This window comes from Penaeus japonicus, unplaced genomic scaffold, assembly GCF_977035675.1.
Source record: "Penaeus japonicus unplaced genomic scaffold, GWHDUDI00000001_assembly GWHDUDI00000040, whole genome shotgun sequence".
Taxonomy (NCBI): Eukaryota; Metazoa; Arthropoda; class Malacostraca; order Decapoda; family Penaeidae; genus Penaeus; species Penaeus japonicus.
The window spans coordinates 10,653,975-10,679,778 of NW_028234442.1; the positions used below are offsets into that span (position 1 = coordinate 10,653,975).

The window sequence follows — 25,804 nt, forward strand, 5'->3', positions numbered from 1 at the left end:
TATAGTATTATAAAAATGTTTCATTTATTACTAGAATTTTAAAATTTATCACTATCAGTAAAATAATTAACATAAATACTAACACCATCAGCATTCTTACTGAAAGACTGTGGTAATGCTAATATTGAGAATTTCATATTTGCGCTATGCTGGCCTCGTGTTTACAGAGGATGATGAAAATAATACAATCTCTTGTAATAATGCCGAAGTTTCAACTACCGGTTTTACAATACGAAGAACTGCGCTGCTAACGAAAGGTCGCACTGTCCTTTGTGTCTGTGCGTGTGATGGAAACGCAGAATATGCATTTATGAACACTCGCTTATTCACGCACACGCGGAAATATGATTGTGGATGTATTATTGAGTAAAGGTACATAATGTACGTTAACACGTATACACACAAACACACGCACAAACCAACACGCACGTACAGGCAAGCAATCAACCAAACACACATAGGTACATGTTATATATAGACACACACGCGCGCGCATTTACAAACAAACAAACAAATGAAGAAACACACACACACAAAGAGAGAGAGAGAGAGAGAGAGAGAGAGAGAGAGAGAGAGAGAGAGAGAGAGAGAGAGAGAGAGAGAGAGAGAGAGAGAGAGAGAGAGAGAGAGAGAGAGAGAGAAATGGCGGGGGGGGGGGGTCAGCTGAAGGTAGTCAACCTCAGCTGGGAAATCGCAACCAAATTTCAATTATGCAAAATAGAATCACAGTTGTATTACATGACCAAGTTAGATAGATCTAATCGTGATACAGTTTTACGCTTTGTGTGAAGAAAAATTATCAAATTTGTGTGAAATATATGAATAGTCTTAGTAATTTTTATGGGCAATAAACAGACGCGATTGTTGTGATAAATACAGTGGTGTGAGAAGTGGTTACAGGAAGTCATCTTAATCCGTAAAATCTATCATCACTCGTAGTATATTATGTTCTTTTAGACGAGCCGAGGTTATATCTTTTTGAAAATTCGCGGGCTCATGTGAACTCTAGATTTTTCAAATGAGAACTAAAAATTGTGGCTTCCTATATATGCCCTTGTTGTGCTAATAAAAAATAACAGATTTTTATTTTATATTTTAATAACTTACTTTACAATCAGGTATATACTGATAGATTTTCTGACTAATGATTAAATGTGAATCTCCGTATGTACTATAGGCTTTAATAATGTGTCATGGCGGCGTTGTTGAAGGTATGTAATAATACGGAACTTCGAGTTATTTGTATGATTCCTCTCAACCTACATGACTCAGGTCCATCACAACTACTACAGGCTCTCGGGGACATCCGAAAAATCGAGAAAAGAGGACAAAAGCCCCGATAAACACGGAGGAAGGAGAGGAAAAGAGGACGATAAGAGCGGGTCATCGTTTGTTTACATCCGAGGTTGGACTTTGTCACTGATCTCGGCGACCGTCCAAGAATTCACTTTTTTTTCCTTCTTTGTTTCACTTTGTTTCCCGAGTCGTAGATCTCATCCTCGTCCTCCTGCGTAGTTCCTCTCCGGCCTCGCTTCAGGACAGAGGTTTTGGGAAAGGCCTAAGTGGACGGAGTGCGAGTGACAGTGGCTTTCGAGGGCGACCCCAGGCTGGCGAGGGGGACTCTCGGGGGGGTCGAGGACGCGGGGAGGGTGATGCTGGGGAGGCCCTTTGGGGTTTGGTTCAAATGCTTCGGATTTCGTCTCCCAGGGAGTTGGGTTTGGGTTTAGGTTGGCTGTGGATGCTGAGTGGTTGTGTGGATCAATTTTTTCAGCGGGTTCTGTTGCGATAGTATTGTGCGCAGGGAGGTTTGATATTTGTCGTTGTGTGTTTGTCGTGCTGATTTTGCAGTGGAGGCGAGATCTTCGGTTACTGAGGAAATGCAGTGGCACGCTTTCAAAATGTTCCGAGATGATTGTGCTGTTTGTGTTGAGAATATAGAGGAGGGTAGACCACAGGGTTTGTCTTTTTTTCCTGTCTATTGAGCATTGTTTTTATGACATATACATTATGAATTTATGCCTACTTTATTATAGTAATGACCTTCACTTTACGTACAAATTACTATGCCAATTGTTTTAATCACATCTCCTTTGATGCTAATGCGTTTGTGGAAAGTCTAAATAATCATGTATTCATGTTCATTTTTTCAACTATTAAATGTTTAAGAGAAGTTTATTTGGATGCTATTTCTGAAAGCAGACATCAGTGATGTTACATTAGACATTAGAAGATTTAAAGTAAGGCTGGGTAAACATAAGAAGAAAGGGCTACACTATTCAGTTCATGTGCCGTGGAAGTTTTATATCCATATCAGACCTGAAGATGAAATCCAGGTGGATTTCAAAACTGTAGTCTCATCTTCCAATAAATATGTTTTGTGTGTAGTGGGTTTATCTGCCATATCAATTAGTGTTTTGTTAGTATTCAGATAGTACTAGGATTTTTCATATATAATCATTACATCAGTTTATAGAATCAAATTATCTCAAGTGCCTAATAGTATTGGCTTAGTAAAAAAAAATGTTAAAGGAGATTTGCTCTAACTTTCAGTTTCATTATTATCTTAATGATCAAGGATATCATAATAGGTATTCAGGCAGTAAAATACTTATTAAATTGGTGTTTCAGCTGCTGGAGAAGGCATGATCAGCAGTACTTGTAAATCTCTTGGAATTTTATAGAAGCAATGGATTAGGGAAGGTGTTATCGATAAGTTTCTCTTGGATCATTTTCCTTTGACTTTTGTTAAGACGTGGTGTTTCTGATCAGTTTGTGGATTTGTGAATCCTGCTCAATTATATATAGATTACATATGTATACTTTTTTTTTTTTTTTATTCATAAAAGTGAAGTCTTTTCTTGTATGTGAGATTAGAGCTGCAATTTGATGATTTTAATTCAGTTTATGTATTTGTTTGATTTATATAAATATTTTGTATATTAGGATGTCATAACGAAAGCATTGTTGGGTTGGTAGAATTTATAGGAGTTTTCTGTGAGAAAGGTAATTATAGATCTTTAGCAAAGGTCATTGCACTGCTGTGAGAGGCGTTGAAGGATTTGTTTTTATATCTCTATTTATATCATCAGACTTTTTCCCTTTTTTTCCATCACTTCTTTTGCTCCTTGTTGAAATGCTGTGTCATTTTCTCCCCTTTTTGTGTATGATTTTCTTCTTCCTGTCATCTGGTCTTCCTTCCTCTTCATTCCTTTCTTCATGTTTATCTTTGTTAATTTTTCTGTTCTGATTTCCCTTTCTACTTTTCTCTATCTTGATGAGTCTTGGGTTTTGTCGATACACAGATGAGTCTTGTCCTATGAAAATGTAATGAAATTCTGGTTATTCATTAACTTTTCTTTCAGATGAAATATATAAACAGAGAGATTTCTTGTATCATAATAGGATATATACCAAATATTAATAGAGAGAGATTGTCTTTGCTGTGATAAGATATTGAGCAAGAGGGATTTAGACAAAGGAATAAGGAAGTTATATAGATCGAAGCTTCAACACAAGAATGGGGTCACTGTGGCAGGTGAGGAGGTGTTTTAGCCTGTGTGAAAGGACTCTTGAGGGTTTTTTGATTCATTGTTGCTTCACTTTAAAGATATTTTATGGTTTTTGTTATTGAAGTATATGATATATCATTGTCATTGATATTATGTGTGTGTGTATTTTTGAAAGGAAATGTGTCTCAGTTATAGAAAAGTTTAGTTTTTCAATTTACTATTTTTTATTTTTCTGATTGCTTCTGCAGTTCCCCTTTTCTCTTCATTCTCAGTGTAATATATGATCATTCCTATATTTTTTACTGCAAAATTTTATTTTTAACATGTATACCTATTTACTCCTGGATATCCATATGAAACCTGAATTAGACTTTATTAGAATTAGTCCTTTTAAAACAGTTATGGTATTAACTTCATCCTTTGATAAACTATCATTTTAGTGTTTTTGATGTAGACAAATGTATCCACATAGCATACTGCTACTTTATCACTTGCATATAGAAGCTACCTTCAAGGATCAAGTGATAAAGGGGATGTCAAGTTTGTTATGATTTTGTACTCTGATCTAGAACCAAGAAAAAATTAACCCCTTTTGACCTTACGGGATTAATCTTTCATCTTTCCTTAAGAGTTTAATCTTCCGTAATCTTTCATGAAGGGTTGAATCTTTTGTAATCTTTCTTCAATGTTTTTATCTGCAAATACAAATATAATTTTGGGTAAGAAGAGACCCATTTTGGGCTCAGCTTGGGGCTTCATAATCAAAGTATGCCTTTGTTCAGAAATCCTTTGTGATTTTCTGAAGATGCCTGACACCAGGGTTATTCTCAGTGTGATGTCTTGTCATTTAGAACTTGAAGTTTAGTGATATACCATTTATGGTGTCTGTAAGAAAATACATTTTTTTCAAGTGCATTAGAAAAAATATATATATAGATATGAAAGTATGTTTTTTTTCTCATTTTTCATGAAGAAAGGATTTCTTATAAATAAGGCGACAAAGAATACATCATTACAACACTTGTGAAAGGATTATCTAGTTACACTTATTAACTCAGATTGTATTATTTAAGATGATTATGCTGCAATTGATTGTGGTAATTGTGATAGAACATATAGTATACATTTTAATGATAGATACCCAAATTTGTTGATAAGGATTATAGATTTCTGAATTTGAATTAAAGTTGTTTTTTCTAGTTTTGAGTTAACCTATTTCTGCCTTATTTTTTTTGCATTTGTATAAGGGAGCAGCTAGTGATTTTACTTGTACATTCACTTAATCTTCACTCTTTCTCACACATACCTCTTTAGTCACACTCATTCTCATACACACTTCTTCACTCACTCTTACTCATTCTTCCACTCTTACACACATCCCTTTATTTTCATAAACTATTTCTCTTACTCTCATTCACACTCATATTTACTCTTCCATTCATTCTCTCATTTATTTCTCTCACTCATTCTTTCATTCATTAATTTTAATACAGTCACTTTTCCTCACTCACTCACTAACTGTCTTTCACTTTCTCATTGTACATATTCATGTGAGTATATGTGAAGATCTATAGGTATTGTGACTATTCCTCAGTAATAGAATCTTTTCTGGCTAGGACAAAGGCACAGTCAGCTTTGAGGAGAAATGGCCGGCGATGCGACCGACGGTGCTCAAACTGCTGCGGCAGGAGTGCGTAAGCCGGGCCGAATGGCAGGACCTGTTCTGGGCCGTCCACAAGGTCTGCCTCTGGGATGAGAAGGGGCCACCCAAGGTGCAGAAGGCTCTGCAGGACGATATTCTTGACTTCATTACGCATGCGCAAGCGGTGAGGGAAACTGGTCAATTGCGTACTTAGTCTAGTTTCATTATTATTATTATTATTATTATTATTATTTTTATTATTGTTGTTAATATTATTATCATCATTATTATTATTCTTTCTGAGCTTTTATTAAGATTGTTAATTAGAATAAATTATAATTTGTAAAAAATGTTCCATTGATATAGGAAATAAAATTTGATATTCAATAATTTACTTTTTAAAGATTAAGAGAACTATGAATTACAAATTTTATTGTTATTAAAAAATCAACTAATTATTGAACTATCTTCATCTCCAGTAGAAGTGAATGACACAAACTCTCCCTTTCAGCGAGTCTTAGATCAGCATGAAGATCAAGCGTTACTTAAAGCATACATCAGCGAATGGCGAAAGTTCTTCCAGCAATGTAACTATCTGCCACTGCCATTCAACCAGCTGGAGTCTGCCCTGGCTGGCAAGACCACTACCTCCGTCTCCAAGAAAGTCCAGAACGACGATTCTATTGTCAGAAAGGTAGGGTAGGACTGTCAAGAGATGTGTGGGTAGTGTGCGGTGGGTTAGATAGGTTGACAGGCTGTGTGGTTGAGTGGGGTGATGCTTAGTAGACTTGTTAACAGTTTCTTCTTGCTTGTATGAGGAATGTTTAACATAAGAAATTCTGGAATTTGAAATTTCTAGTTGTGTATTTGTGAATATTTTTCATCTAGAGAAGATTATTATACTTATAGTTTTAACTTCCAATGATATAACAACAATCCTGTTTCACAGGTTTTCTCTTTATCAGCCATAACCTTTCTTGTACTGCCCACAGTTGATGCTAGACAGTTGGAATGCAAGCATCTTTAGCAACATCAAGCAGCGGTTACAGGACTCAGCCATGAAGCTGGTACATGCGGAGAGAAATGGGGAAGCTTTTGACTCCCAACTGGTTATTGGGGTGCGAGAGTCGTATGTGAACTTGTGCTCGAATTCAGGCGATAAGCTGCAGATTTATAGAGAAAATTTTGAAAAGGTGAGCCATGATTTAGTTCATCTTGGTAAAAAGAGATAAATTAAGTATCTAATGGAGTTGATAATTATATGATGTTTGAGAAAAATGTAGCTAGAAAATTATTGTGGTAGTGAAGTAGGATTCTTATAACCCATTGATGATGGGAGTCCATGGTTCATGTACTCTCCATTGTGGTTTTACAAAATGTATTGACTGAACAAATACCTAACTAAGATTGTCTCTTTTGACCAGGCCTACATAGAGGCGACAAAAGCGTTTTATCGGGTGAAGGCACCTCAGTACTTGGAGGCCAACGGGGTCCAAAACTACATGAAATATGCAGAGCTTAAGTTAAGAGAAGAAGAACAACGAGGAGAAAAGTATTTAGAGTCCTTTAGTGGGTCGCTGCAAAATGTAAGAAGTACTAGATGTCAAATGCACTTGTAGTTTACTTCCTTAGCTATTTAAAGACACATTCTGGATTCTTTCAGCTTCCTCTATAGAAGTGAGGGAAGATTTATTGTGATATCTTTGAGATTGTGTTATGATGAATTATAAACATGGTGATATATGTATTGTTAGTTCTTTGTCATGGAGTATAAATTTTTAATGTCATTTCCAGCTTAATGAGTGTTGTGTGGAGGTCTTGGTGACAATCTTCCGGGACACGATCTTGGCTGAATGTCCACAAATGATTAAGAATAATGAAACTGATAGTAAGTTCTTGCTTTAATTTTTTTTTTACTCTATTTATATATTTATATGAAATTCATGATGTTTAAAAAAAAATGGTAATGAAAGTGGTGCACATGGATAGAAATAGGAAAGCCGTTGATCTCCATTAGGTGATTGCACTGAATAACACAACAAAAAGTTGAATATTGACTAAAATTAAATTAGATCCCATATAAAGCATAATTAAATATTTCTGCTGTAAAATTGTTAGCAGGATAAAATAAAATTATATCTCCTTCCACAGAATTACAGTTGATGTTTAAATTGATGGACCGTGTCCCAGATGGAATTCAGCCAATGCTGGATGCACTAGAGGAACATATTGTCTCAGCTGGACTGGCAGACATGGTGGCTGCAGCAGATAGTATAACACAGGTAATGCTCACCAAAGATGAATTATGTGAAATGTTGAAATGATTCTCATATATTTTACTTTGCCCTTTCTAGGCATGTAGAAAAGCACAATCAGATGTATGTTATGATAATGCATTTATGGAACTTTTGGTGATGTTGTCTATTTCCTTCTTTAATATAGTTTAATTCACCCACAGGATTCAGAACAATATGTGGAGAAGTTGCTAGACCTCTTCCAAAGGTTCAGTAAGCTAGTGACAGAAGCATTTAATGAAGATCCTCGCTTTCTTACTGCCAGAGATAAGGCTTATAAACAAGTTGTCAATGATACTCAAGTTTTCAAACTTGAACTACCAAGTAAAACGGTAAGACTGCTAAAAGTAAGAATTTTATATTTTGTTTATGAGAATGTCATTTTGTTCAGACCATATTTTGAGATTTGTCTGTATATCAAGTATACTGAGCAAAGAAAACATTTGACTATAGAATTGACATAGATAATTCTAAAGGTTTAAGTAAATAAAGCATATTACTGTGTCTGTTTATTTATTGTCTTTTTTATTTGTCTTTTATTTGGATCTACAGAAAGGTATTGGTAATAAAACACAGCCAGAATCCAAATGCCCCGAGCTGCTGGCTAACTACTGTGATATGCTCCTTAGAAAGACACCACTTAGCAAAAGACTCACTGCTGACGACATTGAGAGCAAACTGAAGGATGTGGTATGTGTTTTGTGTTTTGTTCTTCTGTCGTCTATCAATTGCAGAGGTGCCAACTATCATGATTTCAGTGGACATAATGCTGCTTTACAATGTCTTATGCCAGCATTTTGGTAAGAATCACCTAAGGCATATGGTCAAGTTGGGTTGAGTTCTAGTCCAGTGAATCTAGTAATATAACACTTTTGATGTCAAGCAAAAGGATGTGACATTTATAGTAGAATTATTGAAGATGTAAAGTAATGGCTTAACTATAAGACTTAACATTTGAGCATAGTCCTTCCCCAAGTGAATGAAGCCTACAGATGATATTAGTAAAATTTTGCTCTATATCTCCAAGCAATTAATCTAAGCATCAAAACCAGAATAGACTTACTGGTTTTGAAAGTGCTCAGTGTCCACTTGTAGTTGCTGCCATGTTTGCAATACAAATTGATTTTATTACTTTTTTGCTCTGTGACCAATGATTATCAGGAAAGTCCAGCTATTCACAGAGTTGCCAAATCAGAGTTGGACCTAATATCCACTGTGTGACTGCACCTTTACCAAAACAATACTCCATCTTATTGATGGGACTGGTCAGAGGTTCTCAATAGTGTTGGAATATTTTACATATAATTTTGTCATGAACTATGATCATTTACTGATATCTGAAGTTTAGGATGATTTTCTATTTTTTTATTAACTTGGTTTAAAAAGATGGCAATTATTTTTTGCATTGATAATTTCTATGCATAATTGTTACAAACTGAGTTTCAAAATTGTTGAAAGTAGTATAGCAGTAGTATAACCCCTTTATCAGTAGTTGACAGACACTAGGTTTGTCCACTCCCAACAAATCTTTCTGTACACCCCACCTCCCTATCCTAGCAAAGTCATATCTGCCTGTGTGTGCGCTATTTTATTCTAAAGGTCAAACAGCTATCCCTGGACATTTGTTGACAACATGTCCACAGGCTTGCTTTAGCCACAGTTAGGAGACAGGTTGCTTAAAGCCTGGCAGTTATGGATAAAGTGAAAAGTAAAAAGTTATGATAGAACACCATTTTTAGTTCATGAAAAGGGCATGACACTCTTTCCAAGCTATCACAAAGATATGGCATCAGAAATGGTTGGCACCTGTGTATGAGAATGTTGGTTATAGTTTCATGGAATTAAATCATATGAATTTCATGAGATTTATATTCTCTGATACAAAGGAAGAGAAATATTGATTAAAGATAGCTTATGTTCTTAATATTCTTTTACCTTGCAGTTGCTGGTGCTAAAGTATGTAAGCAACAAGGATGTGTTCATGAGGTATCACAAGGCGCACCTCACACGACGCCTCATATTAGACACCTCAGCAGATTCAGAGAAAGAAGAAAACATGGTAGAATGGTATGTAGGCATGAATTATTAAAATTCAATGTAGGAAGGTATTTTATTGGCATAGTATGGTAGAGGTTTACTCTCTATTCAACAATGACATTGTTATCTCCACAAACAGGTTACGAGAAGTGGGTATGCCGGCAGACTTCGTCAATAAGCTGGCGAGAATGTTCCAGGATATCAAGGTGTCGGAGGATCTCAATCAACAGTTTAAGGAATCTATTCGAACAACCACAAAATCTAGTGTAGCAGGTAGGCAATGTCTTCTTAGTGCAATGTGTAATGTGCTAAAAAGTAAGCCTGCATGATATCTGTATTAATTTCAAAATTGAATTAATATTCTTGGCATTAGAAGTGATAGGTGTCCTTGGGTGCTTAAAACTGTAATTGTATATGCTGCACTGCTAGGCAACAATTTGATAAAGGCAAGAATAATCTGAATGCATAGTGTCAGTTACAGAGACAAATAATGTAGATCTTTTTTAATGCTGTTGGTATTTTTTTTATTGTTGTTTTAAATGAGTGTTTTTATTTTCATCATTGCTTTAATTCAAATATTTATTCATCCTCTAGTTTAGTTTTATATAGACAGTAAATAAGAATTATTTTTTTCAATGAATCTAGTGATCTTGTAATGACTTTGTTTTATTGATTATGTCTGTCCTCTTTCCAGATAATCTAAACATTAAGATATTGAATGCCGGCGCATGGGCAAGAGGCAGTGACAGAGTTACTGTTAGTTTACCGATGGAGTTGGAAGATTTCATCCCTGAGGTGGAGGACTTCTATCGCAAGAAGCACTCAGGGCGGAAGCTGCTGTGGCATCATCACATGTCCAACGGGACGGTAAGCATAATGCTTGTGCCAATGATGTTGTTGAAGTCATTATCAATATTATAGTTATTGTTATTAGCCTCTGCAGAAACCAGTAGTCCAAGAGGCAAAGCTCTTATTCTTATGTTGATTTTTGTTGACATTATCATGACCTTTGTTACTTATTTTCCAGTGCACTAAATGTGATTATTGGTATGAAAATTAGGCTGGTGTTTTTTAGTATCATGTCCATCTTCATTATTTAAGTGTGGCATCCTCTACAGGTCACCTTCTGCAACAATATGGGGAGGTTCGACTTGGATGTAACGACCTTCCAGATGGCTGTCATGTTTGCCTGGAACCAGCGAGTGCATGACAAGATCTCGTTTGATAATCTTCGTCTCGCGACCGAACTCCCAGATCCGGAGTTGAGACGGACGTTGTGGGTGAGTCCAGAGATACACGTCTTGAAAGAGAGTATATGAATGAAGGGAAACCAACAGAAGGTAAAATAGTATATGATTAAAAAAACTAATAGTAAATTAATGCAACATCTTCCTTGCCCACAGTCCCTGGTAGCATTTCCAAAGATGAAGAGACAAGTCCTGTCTTTCTCTGGGGAGGTGTCGTCGCCCAAGGACTTCACGGAAAACACCCTCTTTTGGGTCAACCAAGAATTTGCTCCCATGTGAGTCTTAAAATGAGATTATTGTTCAACATCTCCAGTTCTCATTGTTTTGAAGTTAATTTTATTTGTAGAATTTAATATTCAAGGACTTGTGATTATCTTATGTTATTTTATTGTCTTGATTAGTATTTTGCTTATTTCTTAGGGTATATTTGTTTTTGAAGTTTGTATTCTCTTTGCCAAGTTACTTGAGATACCTAGGTAATGTATTTACCTTTTCATATCCTGATTTTTTCCCTCTCTTTTTCCAATTTTTTTTTCACCTTGGATTTCAGGACACACTATTGTAATTGTATATCTTTTATTAATCCCCACATTGTCCGATGGTGGTCCTCCAATAAAAACTCTACCTCTTCCATCCCTCGCAGTAAAAATGGCAAACCCCAGAAGCGTGGCAAAGTGAACTTAATTGGGCGCCTGCAACTCAGCACGGAGAAAAGCAAGGAGGAGGATAACGAGGGCATCGTGCAGCTTAGAATACTCCGCACTCAGGTAAACATCTGCATGTGTTTACCTTTGTCTTGCAAAAAGCTCTCCATCTTTTTGTTTTTTCTACCTTGTGTTCTTACAAATATATTTTTTCACTAGATTGTTCTCAAATATAATCATTTTTCATAATTTCTTAGACTCTCTTTAGTTTAGGTATTTGAGTGTCATAAAATGAGATATAACGTTAAAAAAGTGACGTCACAGGAAGCTACATGATATTGATGACATCATGGTAATTTCTGCTTCTTGATCGGTTGAATAAAAAGATCTGAGTAGAAAAACTATTGTAAAATCAAATGTGTTTGGCCAAGAAATTAAAAAAAAAGTACAAAATTACTAATGCAATACTACTACTAATTTATTTGTTACCCGTGATATCAAGTCATGTCACGTCACGAGGTACATTTACATACTCATATGTACGTATATGATTATTCATATTGTTCTTTTTGTTTTGGTAAAAAAAAAAAAAGTATAAAACATGTTTTTTTATACCCCACTAAGAGATTACTTCCACTTTCCTTTGGTATTTTCACATAGAAGTGAAGAATATAGGCAAAGTTCCACCCCAAAAATATGTCCTGGCATGAATGGGTTAAAGACATGATAAGCTTGAAGCTACACATTGACTGCTAATCATCTTAAATCATATCACACCATTTGTCCTTTGAGTTTGTTTATACCAAATAACAAGAAATATGTAATTGTGCAGTATTGTATCCTTTCCCTTGCTGATTCATTTTCCTCCCCATGCAGGAAGCCATAGTGAAGATCTTGAAGATGCGCAAGAGGATCTCCAATGCCCAACTGCAGACAGAGTTGGTGGAGATGCTGAAGAACATGTTCCTTCCGAGCAAGAAGCTGATCAAGGAGCAGCTGGAATGGCTCATCGAACACAAATACATGAAGCGCGATGACGAGAACATTAACATCTTCATCTACATGGCCTAGTCACCCAAGGAGAGAGAGAGAGACAGCACCACCTAGGCTCACAGGCATGCACAGGCACACGGGACGGAAGGAAGAGTAAGAGGAAGAGGCAGCAGCAACTCAGGCACTATCCCTAGCACTGCCATTGGCATCAATGATGGTAATAGTGTTGGCAGGGTAGAGTGTGAGGGAAATTGAGGAGCTGGCAAGTAGCCAATATGTTGAAGCAAATTGGAGCTTTTGGACAAGGGCTGGAAATGAAAGGGGTTGTGCATGGAAGACTCTTTCTGAAGATGAAACTCGGAGGTCAGCATCTCAGTAAGTGGATCTGGAACATCTGTTATTCTTGGTGACAAAGAATAAAAATGAAAGTGTAATGTCAAGCTGGATGCAGGAAAGAGAACTCCAAGTAGTGGAAAATTAATTTTCACATCCATTTCTTTTGTGTGTACTTGCAAAGAGGATAAAATTGGTTATTTGTTTATTACATGTGATGTTATTGTATTGCAAACACATTCCTGAAGATATGCAGTATAAGATCTATGCTTCATAAAGTGTCTTGTCAACTTGTCCCTTTTTCATGAACAGTTAGAAAGAGAAAAATTTGTTTAATTTTTTTTTTTAGTAGATACTCCCCATTACTTTATTTTATTTATCAATTATTTCAATAGAAAATCTTCATTTTTGAAAGTTTTGGTTGTAGAAAATTATTGTACAAGGCCTCTCGTAGTGACATGTCCCATCTTAAGAAGATGTTCAGAAAAAACGAGCCGTGTGAGTCAATCAGGTGGTGTGTGAGAACCAAGATATCAAGATGCCACTAGGTCCCTTCTCTCCCTCCTCTCTCACTCATGCCAGGAGCTGCACTCTGCGTACATCTCATGGACTTAACATTTATATAATTACGCATATTCTACGATGCCTCTGTATATAGTAGGTGAAGAGTATAAAAAAAAAGAGCCTCTCCTAGCTGTACAATGTGTGAGTTCTATGGTGGAATGATGATGATTCTTCAGACCTGCGTTCATAAGTACTCAAAGTTTTGTCCAAGAAAAGGGTGGTGTTGCCGGAATTCATGATTTACTTGCGAAAAGATGGCTCAGTAGATTCAGTTTTGATGACAAAAGAAAAGTTAAAAGAGAAGCTAAGAAATACCCATTTATTTATGAGCTGTTGAATCATTGCAAAAGAAAATTCCTCAAAATCAGGTGTAGATCATTGTCAAGCCACCATACCTACGCCTTACCAGTGCCCCTATGTGCTGTCATTGTAAATATTATAATTATTATTATTATTACTAGCCTCTGCAGAAGCCAGCAGTCCAAGAGGCAATATGTTATAAACAACCATAATGGTTTTTACTGGTATGTTATGTGAATAGTAGAAGCAGGCTGGGGCAGCGGTCACTCCAAATGCATATCCCTATTTTGTTGTGATTTCTCTTCTCTATTTTGGCAGTGATAGTGATTTTTAGAGGGAGGAGGAGGGGGGGGGGAGGGGGACAGGCAACTGTCATGTGCTTGGAGTTGTGAAACGGAATCAGTTTTGCTTCTGTTCATTTGGGACCCTTAGGAACGTGCAACATCAACTGCAAGTGTAGAGTGCAGTCATTTTCTTTTGTATCAGGGAAAAATAAAAGTATTGTGGACCAGACTTAACAAGATACATAAAGTGATACAAGTGTATATAGTGTAAGAAGTGAGATTTTTCTCTTCCTATCATTCTCTTTTCAACTACTACTTTGTTCTCAAGGTCAAGAAATGTTATTCTGGAGAACTTTTTGCTAGTCTTGACTGTGTTTAGCACACTGAATGTACGTTAAAGCAGAGATGTTGACATTAACAAGTCTTGAACTTTTGATAACAAATTTCCTCTCTATATCTTATAGCAAGTACTAAACTAGACAGTTATATGCAATGTGTGACAGTATGAAACTGTAAGTAATTTGATGGGCCGTGTATAGAAATATTTTTCTTAGTCGTTAAACGCCTTAATTGATGTAGGCCTAAGAAGGAAGGTGTTTTGTTTTAGAAAGTTATGGGTCTACAGGCTAGAAAATATGTGATGTGGTGTGAAAGGAATATCATTAAATTTTGTTAAGTCAGCACAAGAATTAAATTCATGTTTGTTAGATGCAAGGTACAGAATCATAGTGCTGAAGGGAGGAGAGGTTCAGGATAGTTACGAGCTACAACACTGCTATAAAACAAAGGAGATTGTGATGTAGAATGTTTTCTGATAAGGATTATGTAGAGTAAAATAATAAATTATTAATATAATGACTTTTAAAAACATTTAAGAGAATTTTCTATAAAGTATCCATAGACGAGCAGTAGATTATAGACAGATCAGATGTACTTAATACTTTTTATATACATAATGAAAGTATACAATAAAACCAGTTTTCTGCAATTAGTTTCTCTGGCACAGAAATGTTGAAGGCTAGTAAAAGGCCCTGATATCAACCAGTGGAAAAAAGAGAGAATTTCTTTCTAGATATTCCACTTTAAACTCATGTCTGAATGAAGTATGAAAAAAAGCCAGTGAACAGTTCAAACAAGAAAAAAAGAACATAGATTTAAATATATCACATCACTAAGCAATGTCGTAGATTTTAAACTTAGCAACTGTATCAGACAAGCAAATTTATATGGCATTGGAGAGGATGATACCGAGTCAATTATTATGCATTTCATCAGTTGAAACTGTAATAAGTATGAATAAATGATTGTTTGTTGTACAATTGAAGAAAGATCTGGTATTATAGTTATTTCCTCTTTACTTTGGAAAATAATAGGATGAAATAGTATGCATGGAGGTTCAAGATGCTAACCTAAACGTGTATATGATATTTTAAACGAGGGATTTGTTCCTCAGGTGAACATAGGTAAACCTAAAAGCATTTTGTTTTTGGGAGTATACAAAATAATATATGCCAAAATAATACTTGTCTTGTATGTCATAGTGGACTGGACCAGGAAATTTTGACAATAATTTGTTTCCCCCTAAGTGATTGATTGTAAATCTTCAAATATTGCTGTGACTGTGCACACCAGTGTTACTTAAGCTATCTAATGTGTCAAGGTAGCAAGTTTTTTTTTCCCCCCAAAGTGTCATAGACTGGTAGGACATTGTGCCATATTTTTATTTGTTCATGATTAGAAAATATTGAAATATTCATAGAAATAGGAATTGATGCTGGGAAACACAATGAATATGATTAAAGTTCAAATTTGCTATCTTATATATATTTTGTAAACAAGTTGTAAAAAAAATTGTAGACCAGTATGTTCCAGCAGCAAAATGCACTTTGCACTTTGAGTAGCACTGGTGAACACTTTACAAAGGCCAGGATATAAGTCAAGAACTATGTCATTGTTGAAATTGCTTTGCAATGGTTGGAAGATAAGTGTTCTATAGATACAGATGTAAAATGCCAATACCAGTCTCCTTCCTTTCGATTGGATTGGAAAGGTAAAACCAATATGCAGACATGAACTAATGTTAATTTTTAGTGGAAAAAAAAAAATTAAGTTTGAGGTAAGAGGCATTTTCTCCATGGAAATGTTGAGTGCCAAAGAGAGAGCAGGTTTTGAATGGGAAAAGTGTAGCAAGCTAAGTCTTAGAGATTTGTTATTTCTGGTGACTGGTTTAAGTTACAGGTGACACTATGTGAAATTGGTTAACACTGGAAGTTACTGCTGTATTTTTTCAGCCATCAATGGAATTGTTATAAGTGTAATATGGAGTAGTAGTAATTCTGTACATTATTTATTATGAAAAGATATTTTTTGTTCAGGACTGTCTGGTTTATTATTCTTTAGTGTTTTAACTTCTTGCTTTGTAAGGAAAATGGATAAAACTTACTGTAGTATCAGGAAAAAAAAAAAAAAAAAAAAAAAAAGTGAACTTGAGAAAACAGATGAGAGCTTAAGAAGGGCAAGTGTTCTGTGCTAGTATGTTTTAGTGGCTTAATAGATCCACACACAATGCCCCAAAACATGCAGCTAAAGTGGAGTTACTAGTTGCAGCTACTTAACCTCATACCTAAACATACATCCTCAGCATCCTATGCAGGTCAATTTATACATTACATTCACAGCTTTTACAGTGAGACACACTACATAGAGGGAAGACTTTTTATATTCTCTTGCTTGTATTTTCTCCACTTTCCTTACTCTTGTATATCCTTTTCATCTTTTGTCTGTTTCTCTTGTTGAAACAAATGTGATACTTTCTCCTGTGGCATTTGGTCACAATAAAACCATAGAAACCTTTCAGGCCCTCGCACCATAGCCAACTCATCGCCATTTCTGACAACCATCGCTACCAACATCTGAATTCCAAATTAAGGGAAGGAATCTTTGAGAGACTGAAATAAACACCACCTAAATTCCCTTCTGCCAAACAATGTTCTCATATTTCACTTGAGGTTATGTACGGGCAGCTGAAATTTTAACGAGGACCTGAAGTTACGAAGGATGTCTAAAGCCCACGAGATAGTCATGTCTATGGTCACACGTAATAAGGGACGACCCGAGAAGACTTCGGGCGTACTAGCTGACCAACCCCCACACTTCATGCACCTTACGCGTCATGCATTGTTACCGTTGGCCCCATCTTGTTGTATGCTGTGATGTTATTTTAAATAAATGAATATTAATAAAGATTGTGTTTGCTTCTGACTTCTGTAGAGATACATGTGTTAACCCACACAGCAATTGATTTAGGCCTAATAATTCGAACGCCCCGGCATTTGGACATTCTAGGCTAGAATTCCCCCGTCGGGAATGGGTTAAAGTTAAAACCCAAATTAATAAAATAATAAAAGTAACTGAGAAGTAAATTCTTGCTGGCACACTATTTCTATTTCAGCTAAGGCTGTGGCATAAGATTTTAAAGAATTTATCTCATCATGTCAGTATTCACAAGAATAATTAACAAAACTTGACTCTAGATCTTGTTCAAAATTGTAGTTTACCATGAAGTCCAATTCTCATATTTGCCAGCCAGAAGTAATTGTCTAGTTGCCTGGTGCATAAATAAATAATAAACAAACTATTTTCAATAAGTTTTATGTCATGAATGCAAGATCACAGACGACTCATTTAGTAAAAAAGAAAACATAAATTTTTATTTTTATTTTTTATGTTTTATGCATAGTAATACATAAGTAATTTTTACTGATAATATCTATTTACACAGAATCATCAGACATACAAAGAGGTATGTACACAAGTAAAATATATAACATTTAACCATATGAATAGAAAAAAAATATAATAACAATTCACTCAAGTTTAGAGACAGAAAAACCACTACCTTTTCTCATTTTGATGCTCTTCTTTTTTGTCTTTTTCTTTCCGACAGAGCCTCCTATATTTTTCGACTTGACACTCTTTAGTGAAGGACTATTATTACCCTTAGCTTTACTTCCCTTGTCTTGGCCAATGTTCTTTTCAGACTTTTTCACTCCCAACTTCTGTAGCACCATTTGCTTCTCTTGCTTCAACTGTTGCTGTTTTTTCTTCAGTAGCTTCTTTTTCTTCTTCTCCTCTTCATCAGGATCTCTACAGGGAAGGAGGAGTTACAAAGAGTAGGATTGGGATTATTTACAATCAAATTACCATAAATGAGGAAACATCGACCACTCTATTATAAGGAAAATACACTTGTGCTGTAAATAAGGTAAGGTTGCACACTCGCATATTAGACCAGGCATTCACAAAGATATCACTAGATATTCATTACATATTTCTTTGCCACAAATGGACAACAGAAACAACATAAATCACCCTCACCTTCCTTCCATGATTAACCGCTTTCGTTTGTTGATGTTCCGTCTCTCGTCAAAGTCTGTTTCGTCCAACTTGATCTCCTGTTCCCTCTTGGTAACGTTGACCTGCTTCATAATTCTTTGCGTCATCTCTTCATCCACCTGTCATAGTGCAATTGTGATAAATAATTTGTAAATGGAATTAGACCTAACAAACTACTGCTCATGAAGCTATATCACAGAATGTAATTGGGTATTTCCTTAAAAGGAAAAAGAAAAAGAAAAAAGAAAGAAAGCAAAGATAAAAAATTAAATAGGTCAATGAAAATCTACAGCACAAGAAAAACAAATCAAACCATTGCTAATAAAGAAAACATGAAATAAATCAACCAATTTAAAAACAAAATATGATAAAAAATTTACAGGGAAACCTCTGACCTACCTTAACCTCAGACATCTTCCTCTTTGTCTTTTCTTCAACAGCCAAGAGGAGCTTGAGTTCGTGTGGGGTCACAAAGGTCACGGCCTGGCCTGATCTGCCAGCACGAGCGGTCCTTCCAACCCGATGAATGTAGTTGCTTGGGCTGTTTGGAATCTTGTGGTTGACAATAAGCTGAACCTATGATAAGAAGTTTTGGTTTATTATCTATTAACCCATTGTGTATGGGTGTCATGACATACATGTCGGCACTCATTAGGCCTAAAAGACTGGTGTCAATGCGTACATGACGCGACATCAGGATCTGCTTTCAGTTGAAGCGCTCACACAGTCATGAAGTATTATGGCTGTAACGGCATTAGCTCCAGACTTACAGGGTTCCAAAGTCAGCCAAAACCTGCATTTTATGTTGGATTTATGGAAAAATATTGTTTGGGCTAGTCTGCACGACCCAGAGGGCAGAGAAAACCCTTTCCCTGTCCCTCTAATTTTTAGCCAGTGCCACTAATGTCGTAGACCGCCCATCTTGATGACCATTTAGGTCGTTAGTCACCCCATCCGCAATGGGTTAGTTTTGTTATCATCACTGTCATCATTATTGCCTGCATCTCTCATCATCAGCAGTCCCACAGGATGGGCCCGGCTTAAGCCACTAGTGTGTCTCATCCTAGAACTTACAACAAGTAACCAAGAAAGTAGAGAACCTAATTCTCACTCACACAGTGGACTGTTACTTCTTACAAAAATAAAAGAAAGATGGCAGAAATATTTTTTTCTGATCATTCTGCCATTAACATAAACACTTAGATTAAACTTAATATTCCCAAATTAGTGATGTATTAGTGAGAATAAAGTTTCCTCTTTCAAATTTCACCTTACCTCTTGACACAAAATTTGTTATAATCTACAATGTTTCAGCATCACAGAATAATCAACAAATCCCTTTTCCCAATTCACAATTTACTGAAGAAAACAAACTTAATATCTCAACTTTACAAGTGAATTTTGGTGACAACTAAACATCTGCCACATTATTTTTTTCAAACCCAAACCTACCAAAGGAATGTCGAGGCCTCTGCTAGCAAGGTCAGTGGCAATGAGAATCTTCGCCTGTGATGACTTGAACCTGGCGAGGGCAGCCAGACGTTCCTTTTGCGTGAGCATGGAGTGGATGCACAAGGACTCCACTCCTAGTTTGTTCAGCATCATACTCAATATCTGTGAAGGAATGTGAATTTCTGTGAAGTCCGGTTCAGAGAAGTTTTGAAGAGAATTAAGTAAACGACAAATTATTTGAAAAATGAGAAAGAAATTTACAATCAAATCTGCATGATCTAGATGATCTAGACTCAAGGCATGCATAATTTGTCAATGATTGCAATGTCTAACTTCTACTGCACTCACCTGTGTGCTCTTACAGGTATCTGTGAATACTATGATCAGACCTTTAGGATTTTTCTCTGAGAATTCCAGCAACAAGGCAACCATTGTAGCATCTTTAGAGACAGGGTTAACAAGGCAATAGCGTTCATCTAATTGCTGCACAGTAGCCTGGTCATTCTTTGCACTAGTCTGCCATAGGAATACCTGTAATTGAAGAAATATGTTTGTAAATGATAGTGATGGTACCTAGGTATTGTAAAGTTTGTTTAGTGCTAATATTTTCCTTTACCCTAAAAAAAAAGAGCCAAACATAAGAATTTGTTACCATCTGTATGTGTGATCATATAAAGGACTATTACTACATAGAAATTTAAAATCAGTCACAGTATCCAGAATCCTACTCATCCACAGCGAATATTTCTCATTTTTATTGGGTAGAATATGTAATTAAACTCTCTAATTTAAAAGCAATGGATCAAAACAATCTACCTCACCTCTGAAGTAGCTAAGTTCTTCATTCTCTGCAGTCTGTCTGTGATGGTCGCTGAGAAGAGAAGGGTCTGCCTTTTCTCAGGAAGTGAGGACCAGATTGTCCGGATCTGCTCATCGAACCTGCCATCCATGAGACGGTCAGCTTCATCCAGAACCAGGAACTTTATTCTGAAGAAAAGAAGATTGGCTGCATTGAGAGACATGCAAGATGCACTATTCTTATGAATCATCTAAAGTTTTGATAGAAGAATATTTCTGTTTTCTATGTTTTTGATTGTATTTCAAAAAAATATGAAATCACAAAAAAAATTGAAAGTAGAAGTAACAAGTAAAGATCATTTATTTTTGTAGCAACAAATTATACACCAAACAGGGTAATATTCTGGAAAAAAAGGTATATGAGCCAAATCTGATATATATATATATATATATATATATATATATATATATATATATATATATATATATATATATATATACATGTAAATGAGGAGACAAAAGCATACATTCCTTACCTCTTGAGTGTAAACTCAGGTGCAGTATCTAATATATCTGCAAGTCTTCCAGGTGTGGCCACTACCACATGAGGTGATTTGCTGAGTTCTTTGCACTGTGACAGCCTGTCTATACCTCCCACTATGACAGATACTTTTAGGGAGACTGGGCTTCCCAGGCCTTTGAACTGGTCTGCTATCTGCAAGATCAGAGTGTTGGATCACTATGAGCTGAAACTTGGATTTGTAAAATTTGCCAAAAAGTTAAGCTAATGGCCGTACTACTGCACTAACTCTCTGGCTGCTGAAATTGCAAAAATGCTATTTAAAATAAATACGTCCTAAAAACATTCTTTTAGTTTTTTATGAAAGTTACATTTTTTTTTTCTTTTTTTTACCATAGGACACTATACAAATTGGTATTTTGGCCAGTTTGTTTTGAAAGGAAAATTGAAATCTGGGAATAATTTTCTCCTTAATTAATATGGCCCAGGGGTTGAAAAGAAGTGGAGTGGTAATTTCAAAGTTTATTGTAAAATGTTACTTTCTTTCACCCTCAATCCCACCTCATGAGTGGGATGCCTTATGTTAGCCTTTCCCCCCTTTATCTTTCTTTGCAATATCCTTAACCTTGTCTTATATTCCAGATGGTAACAACTTAAATTCATAAAATAAATAAAACTAAATATAAACAAGCTATATTTTTTTTCATGACTGCCAATCTACACATTGTGCATCAAACCCTAAACTGAGTCATAGCCAAAGGTTATACAAAACTCTCCATTAAAACCAAGAGACGTCCATTTAGCAGAGTATCCAGTATTCTTAATATCCCTATTGTAATTAAAGGCACAAGTACACAACTTAATGCTCACCATAATTCTTGAATATCTACTTTTTTGCTCAGAAGTTGATTAAACAGGCAAATGTCCCTCCTACAATTTAATGGCAAACTACTAAAATTAACATAATTTTTGGAAGCTTGTCTTTGTTCATAGTTTTGGTAAGAGTTTGCAAGTTCTTGTAATGCAAACATACTCTTACATTTGCATAATAATTTGTTTTATCAATTTTCCTTATTTGCCTCCAAACTTCATTCTGACATTAGCAATGAATGATGCTAGCAAATCAAATTTAAGTTTAGTAATATCATCTAAGAGAGATTGCACAAATTTAAATAATTCAATTTAGCCAGAGAGAAAACCTCAGGATCTTAAGGCTAGAATTCTGGGATCCTTTCAAAGTTTTAAAATGGCTATAAATCTTTACATACTTCAGCAAAAATCCAAACAAAAATTGCATCACAGCTTTATTAAGTCTGTTTCAGCAGTCATGGTCATGAATATGATGAACATACCTGATAAGCAAGTTCCCTTGTTGGTGTGAGAACAAGGGCATAGATGCCATATGGGTCAATAGATAGTTTCTGGAGAATGGGGATCACAAAAGCCAGTGTCTTTCCCGAACCAGTCTTGGCAGCTCCAATGATATCACGGCCTTCAATAGCAGGTGGGATACAATGGTACTGGATTGGAGTTGGTCTCAAAATTTCTGAAAGAAGATACCGTCAGTATTTTTTTTTTTTTTTTTTAACTAAAAAAGATGAATGAATTTAATTCTAAGAATTCAGGGATCATATGAGTAACATTCTAAACTGCTGAATGAAAATGCTAGTTAACAAAGTTAATGAGCCACCCATGTATAAATACACTGAAAATACAGCACTCCTGTGGAGGATGGGAAAAGCAGCATAATCTTGTGTTTACCATGTCTTTCCTTTATTGTTTTGTTGCTAATTTTTCTTGAGGCATGATAATTCCAAAGTCTAGATGCAAGTGGGAAATCCATACATATATATACATACATACTGTACATATATTTCCTTGGTAAATGTCTAAAATAGATCCATGTAATAAAACACATCAAAATTGGTATCAACTGACTCCTTGTGATGACTAGTGTGTATTTATAGTAGTTTTAGTCAAAGCAACCCAACAATAGTGATGATACTTGAACTGATAAGTGAGGAAGGCATGAGGTATCCCAGTGGAATTGAAAGATAAAATTGGTAGATAATCCTTCAAAAATTGGTAACCTATCGATGTCTACTAACAAATCACATACATGGTATATTTCTGTATACTGTAAATAGTAACCAAATAATATTTGCTTACTTTACAATTCATATACTTGCACAGACATTGTGGTTGCCATGGAACAAAGTGATTTTTGGCAATCATTTTGAATGTGCTGTCTTCAGGGTATTTTTGGTCTTCAAAACTCTTAAACCTACAACTAATCTATCCTTACCTAGTTGTGGGGTTTGCCATAACTATGGGGGAGCTACACCTTCCCTGGACCCCTCCCTTTTTGTGGCACTTCCTGCTACATACATAGATTTTTTGGAATTTTTAGTTTGGTCTGTATGCTGACAATTTTTTTGAATTTGTGTAATCATTAGGGATGACACTGGATATTACAGGACTTATATCTGCATAAGAGACATCAATTGTACCGCTTACCAGGTGCAGAAAACCAGAAGACCAAGTCTACAATTTTGACTGCCTTCCATCATTAACAGCCAGAGTCCATATAAGGTGGTTATGCATTTGAATAAATTTGAAATGATGAGATCAACTTTGATTGGCTATCAATCAATTTGAATGCATGTGCTCTTAGGCCAATATCTCTTACGCCAAAGTCCAGGGGTTGGCTCCGCAAAGTAAAAGTCTCTTACAAAATATATCTGCAGGTGTCATGCAACTACATTATGAGCATTTTCAGACACTTATATTGTACTTACTTATTGGGTGCATTAAGTAATAGTGCTGTGTTTGTTCCGTAGACATCACAAAGAATCCATCAATACTAATGTGAATGGGTTTTAAGATAGACTGGTTCTAGAAATGTGCCATTCCCTTATAATATAAATACATATGTATATACATACATACATCTGTGTATATGTATACGTATACACTCACGCCTGTCTAAAGTCGCATAAACCTATGAACGTATGTAAACAGCTGTAGACTTATCCGTGTCATGCAGTCATGTCTTGCTTATGCAAAAATTAACATAACGACAGCTAAAGAAATATTCTTCGTCTTAGATCTAAGCACTCTATATAAACATGTCATGTGCTTGTTTCCTAAGTGTGTGAGTTGTGTTGGTATCCATTGTCTATTACCATATGAAATTGGTTGAAAAGAAGTGTCTGCTGGATTCCATCTTGGTATTTCTCTGTCTTTGGATTTTTTACTCCAGTGCTTATATCTGTAGGTGTCAGTCTTTGAGTAATGAGACTATTTTGGTTTATATTGTGTCATCTGTGCCAGGAGTCCTGAGGGCAGTAATATGCAATGGAACATGCAAAGGTGTTCCACTCTGAGTTGTGTTGTAATTATGCCTATGAGACGTAACCTAAACCCCACAAAAAATACAAAGTTAAGATTCACAACCATGACTTACTCAGATACTTGAGCTGTTGAAGCATCCACGGCTGGAGTCCCGGGATATCATCGTAGGTTTTATCACGTGTGTCCTCACTCACGAGGTCCGCCATGGCTGTTGTTTGTATACAGTGGGCGTTCGAGTCTCAACGAAGAAAGAACAAATAATATCATCCTTTGGTGTGGGTATGAAGGCTTTGAATAGTTTTGTTTTTGTTATGATTATTTTTCTGGTTGATTGTGACTTATTCATGCCAGCGCCTGTCATCGTATTATGCAATTATGTCGAATTTTGCGATATCAAAATTTAGGACTACACATACTTTTAGACGGAAATTAACGATGTTATATCATAATTGACAATACTGTGTAAACAATTAATAACATCAAATGACTTTATAATATACGATACAGTAAAACATACTCAAAAAGGCTCTTTTGAACAGTCAATGAACTTCCAGTAACTGCCGAAGAGTAGACACGCAACTCTAGCTTTTCCTACAAATTTCCATTTTAATTCTAGAATGATTTAAGCCTAATTACATATATGACTCTAATGACACAAACTGAAGAAAAGGGCATCAACAAAAAGATTGGAGAGCGAGGGGAGAAGATTAATACAAATTATTGACATTAGGCAACTCGTGCGGTGTCTTCAGTTTCTCCTTACAAGATCGCTAACGAATTAATTACCTTTATTACGCGTAACTATTATTTCCATTTTCATCCCTCGGGGATAGACAACAGCCACAACAAAAGGCTGAAGCAGCATCAATCATCTTGAAACAGTAAAAAATGCGTGAAATGAAGGCACTGGTGGTAGATGGCACCAGCCGGTGGTTCTTTCCCCTTTGGCACAACTTGGCACTTTAGTAGGTTGCAAAGTGCCGCAGGGAGAGGCCACACGCTAAACGCTCTCCTGTTAACCGTGTGTGCGTGTGTGTGTATGTGTGTGTGTCAGTGTGTATTAGTCACTCGCTCACCCAACTGTCATCGCCGCACTAAGAATGCCTGAGCAGATCACGTGACCGGCCAGACATCATGGTAAGTGAATGAGACGAGGGGAACACAAGAAAGATTGCATTATACCCAACGTTACTTCCCTTATCTCAACCGTGAACGATGGGGAACATTTCATGAAACCGAGCTGATTGAAAGAGGGGGGAAATGCGAAGACACGTGTTTGTCATGCCTCCAGTCTCCCAGGGGAAATTACCAGTGCATGAAATAGAGACTTGAATATCGGATGAGAGAGATATGTCGGGCAGGCGAAGATTCCATTAAGAAGGGTGCCGTAGATGGCGTTATGATTCCGGTTAAATGAATAAACATCATTTTTCTCCGA

At 36.0% G+C, this 25,804-nt stretch overlaps 3 protein-coding genes across 7 annotated transcripts in view; 2 read left to right on the forward strand and 1 right to left on the reverse strand.

Moving 5' to 3' along the window:
* The first annotated feature begins 1,144 nt into the window (after nucleotides 1–1,144).
* Cul5 (cullin 5) lies at nucleotides 1,145–17,090 on the forward strand. 5 transcript variants are annotated; one of them, XM_043030887.2, is made up of 17 exons: nucleotides 1,412–1,544; nucleotides 3,363–3,535; nucleotides 5,126–5,335; nucleotides 5,663–5,845; nucleotides 6,144–6,344; nucleotides 6,576–6,737; nucleotides 6,946–7,039; nucleotides 7,303–7,433; nucleotides 7,610–7,792; nucleotides 7,998–8,135; nucleotides 9,388–9,512; nucleotides 9,622–9,755; nucleotides 10,177–10,349; nucleotides 10,601–10,762; nucleotides 10,886–11,004; nucleotides 11,373–11,496; nucleotides 12,250–17,090. In XM_043030887.2, exons 2-17 carry the CDS (start codon nucleotides 3,518–3,520, stop codon nucleotides 12,442–12,444), a joined length of 2,352 nt encoding a protein of 783 aa, XP_042886821.1. In that variant the 5' UTR covers nucleotides 1,412–1,544; nucleotides 3,363–3,517; the 3' UTR covers nucleotides 12,445–17,090. The 5 variants fall into 5 exon arrangements, with proteins under 5 accessions (XP_042886820.1, XP_086390051.1, XP_042886821.1 ...); XM_043030888.2 differs by having other exon boundaries at nucleotides 7,610–7,777; XM_086533924.1 differs by lacking the exon at nucleotides 1,412–1,544 and adding an exon at nucleotides 2,949–3,003 and having other exon boundaries at nucleotides 7,610–7,777.
* A 463-nt stretch (nucleotides 17,091–17,553) lies between these two features.
* Dbp45A (putative ATP-dependent RNA helicase Dbp45A) lies at nucleotides 17,554–24,627 on the reverse strand. The gene is made up of 9 exons (XM_043030889.2): nucleotides 24,479–24,627; nucleotides 22,365–22,558; nucleotides 21,029–21,207; nucleotides 20,516–20,681; nucleotides 20,043–20,225; nucleotides 19,695–19,856; nucleotides 18,642–18,818; nucleotides 18,225–18,361; nucleotides 17,554–17,993 (listed from the first exon to the last, which is right to left on the reverse strand). The coding sequence occupies exons 1-9, from the start codon at nucleotides 24,570–24,572 to the stop codon at nucleotides 17,714–17,716; spliced, it is 1,572 nt and encodes a 523-aa protein (XP_042886823.2). The 5' UTR covers nucleotides 24,573–24,627; the 3' UTR covers nucleotides 17,554–17,713.
* A 703-nt stretch (nucleotides 24,628–25,330) lies between these two features.
* Nucleotides 25,331–25,804, forward strand: part of LOC122262756 (uncharacterized) — a 49,033-nt gene continuing 48,559 nt past the window's right edge. The window contains 1 exon segment of the mRNA XM_086533927.1: nucleotides 25,331–25,503. The gene's annotated coding sequence lies outside the window, so the exon portion shown is untranslated.

Coding starts and splice junctions, on each gene's coding strand:
- Cul5 (XM_043030886.2), top strand. Junction 7,793..7,997: donor AAACGGTAAGACTGCTAAAA/GTAAGAATTTTA, acceptor TTGGATCTACAG/AAAGGTATTGGTAATAAAAC. Junction 10,350..10,600: donor ATCACATGTCCAACGGGACG/GTAAGCATAATG, acceptor CATCCTCTACAG/GTCACCTTCTGCAACAATAT.
- Dbp45A (XM_043030889.2), bottom strand. CDS start 24,572: ATGGCGGACCTCGTGAGTGAGGACACACGTGATAAAACCTACGATGAT. Junction 21,208..22,364: donor CAAGGGAACTTGCTTATCAG/GTATGTTCATCA, acceptor CTGATCTTGCAG/ATAGCAGACCAGTTCAAAGG. Junction 20,226..20,515: donor AGAACTTAGCTACTTCAGAG/GTGAGGTAGATT, acceptor CTTCAATTACAG/GTATTCCTATGGCAGACTAG.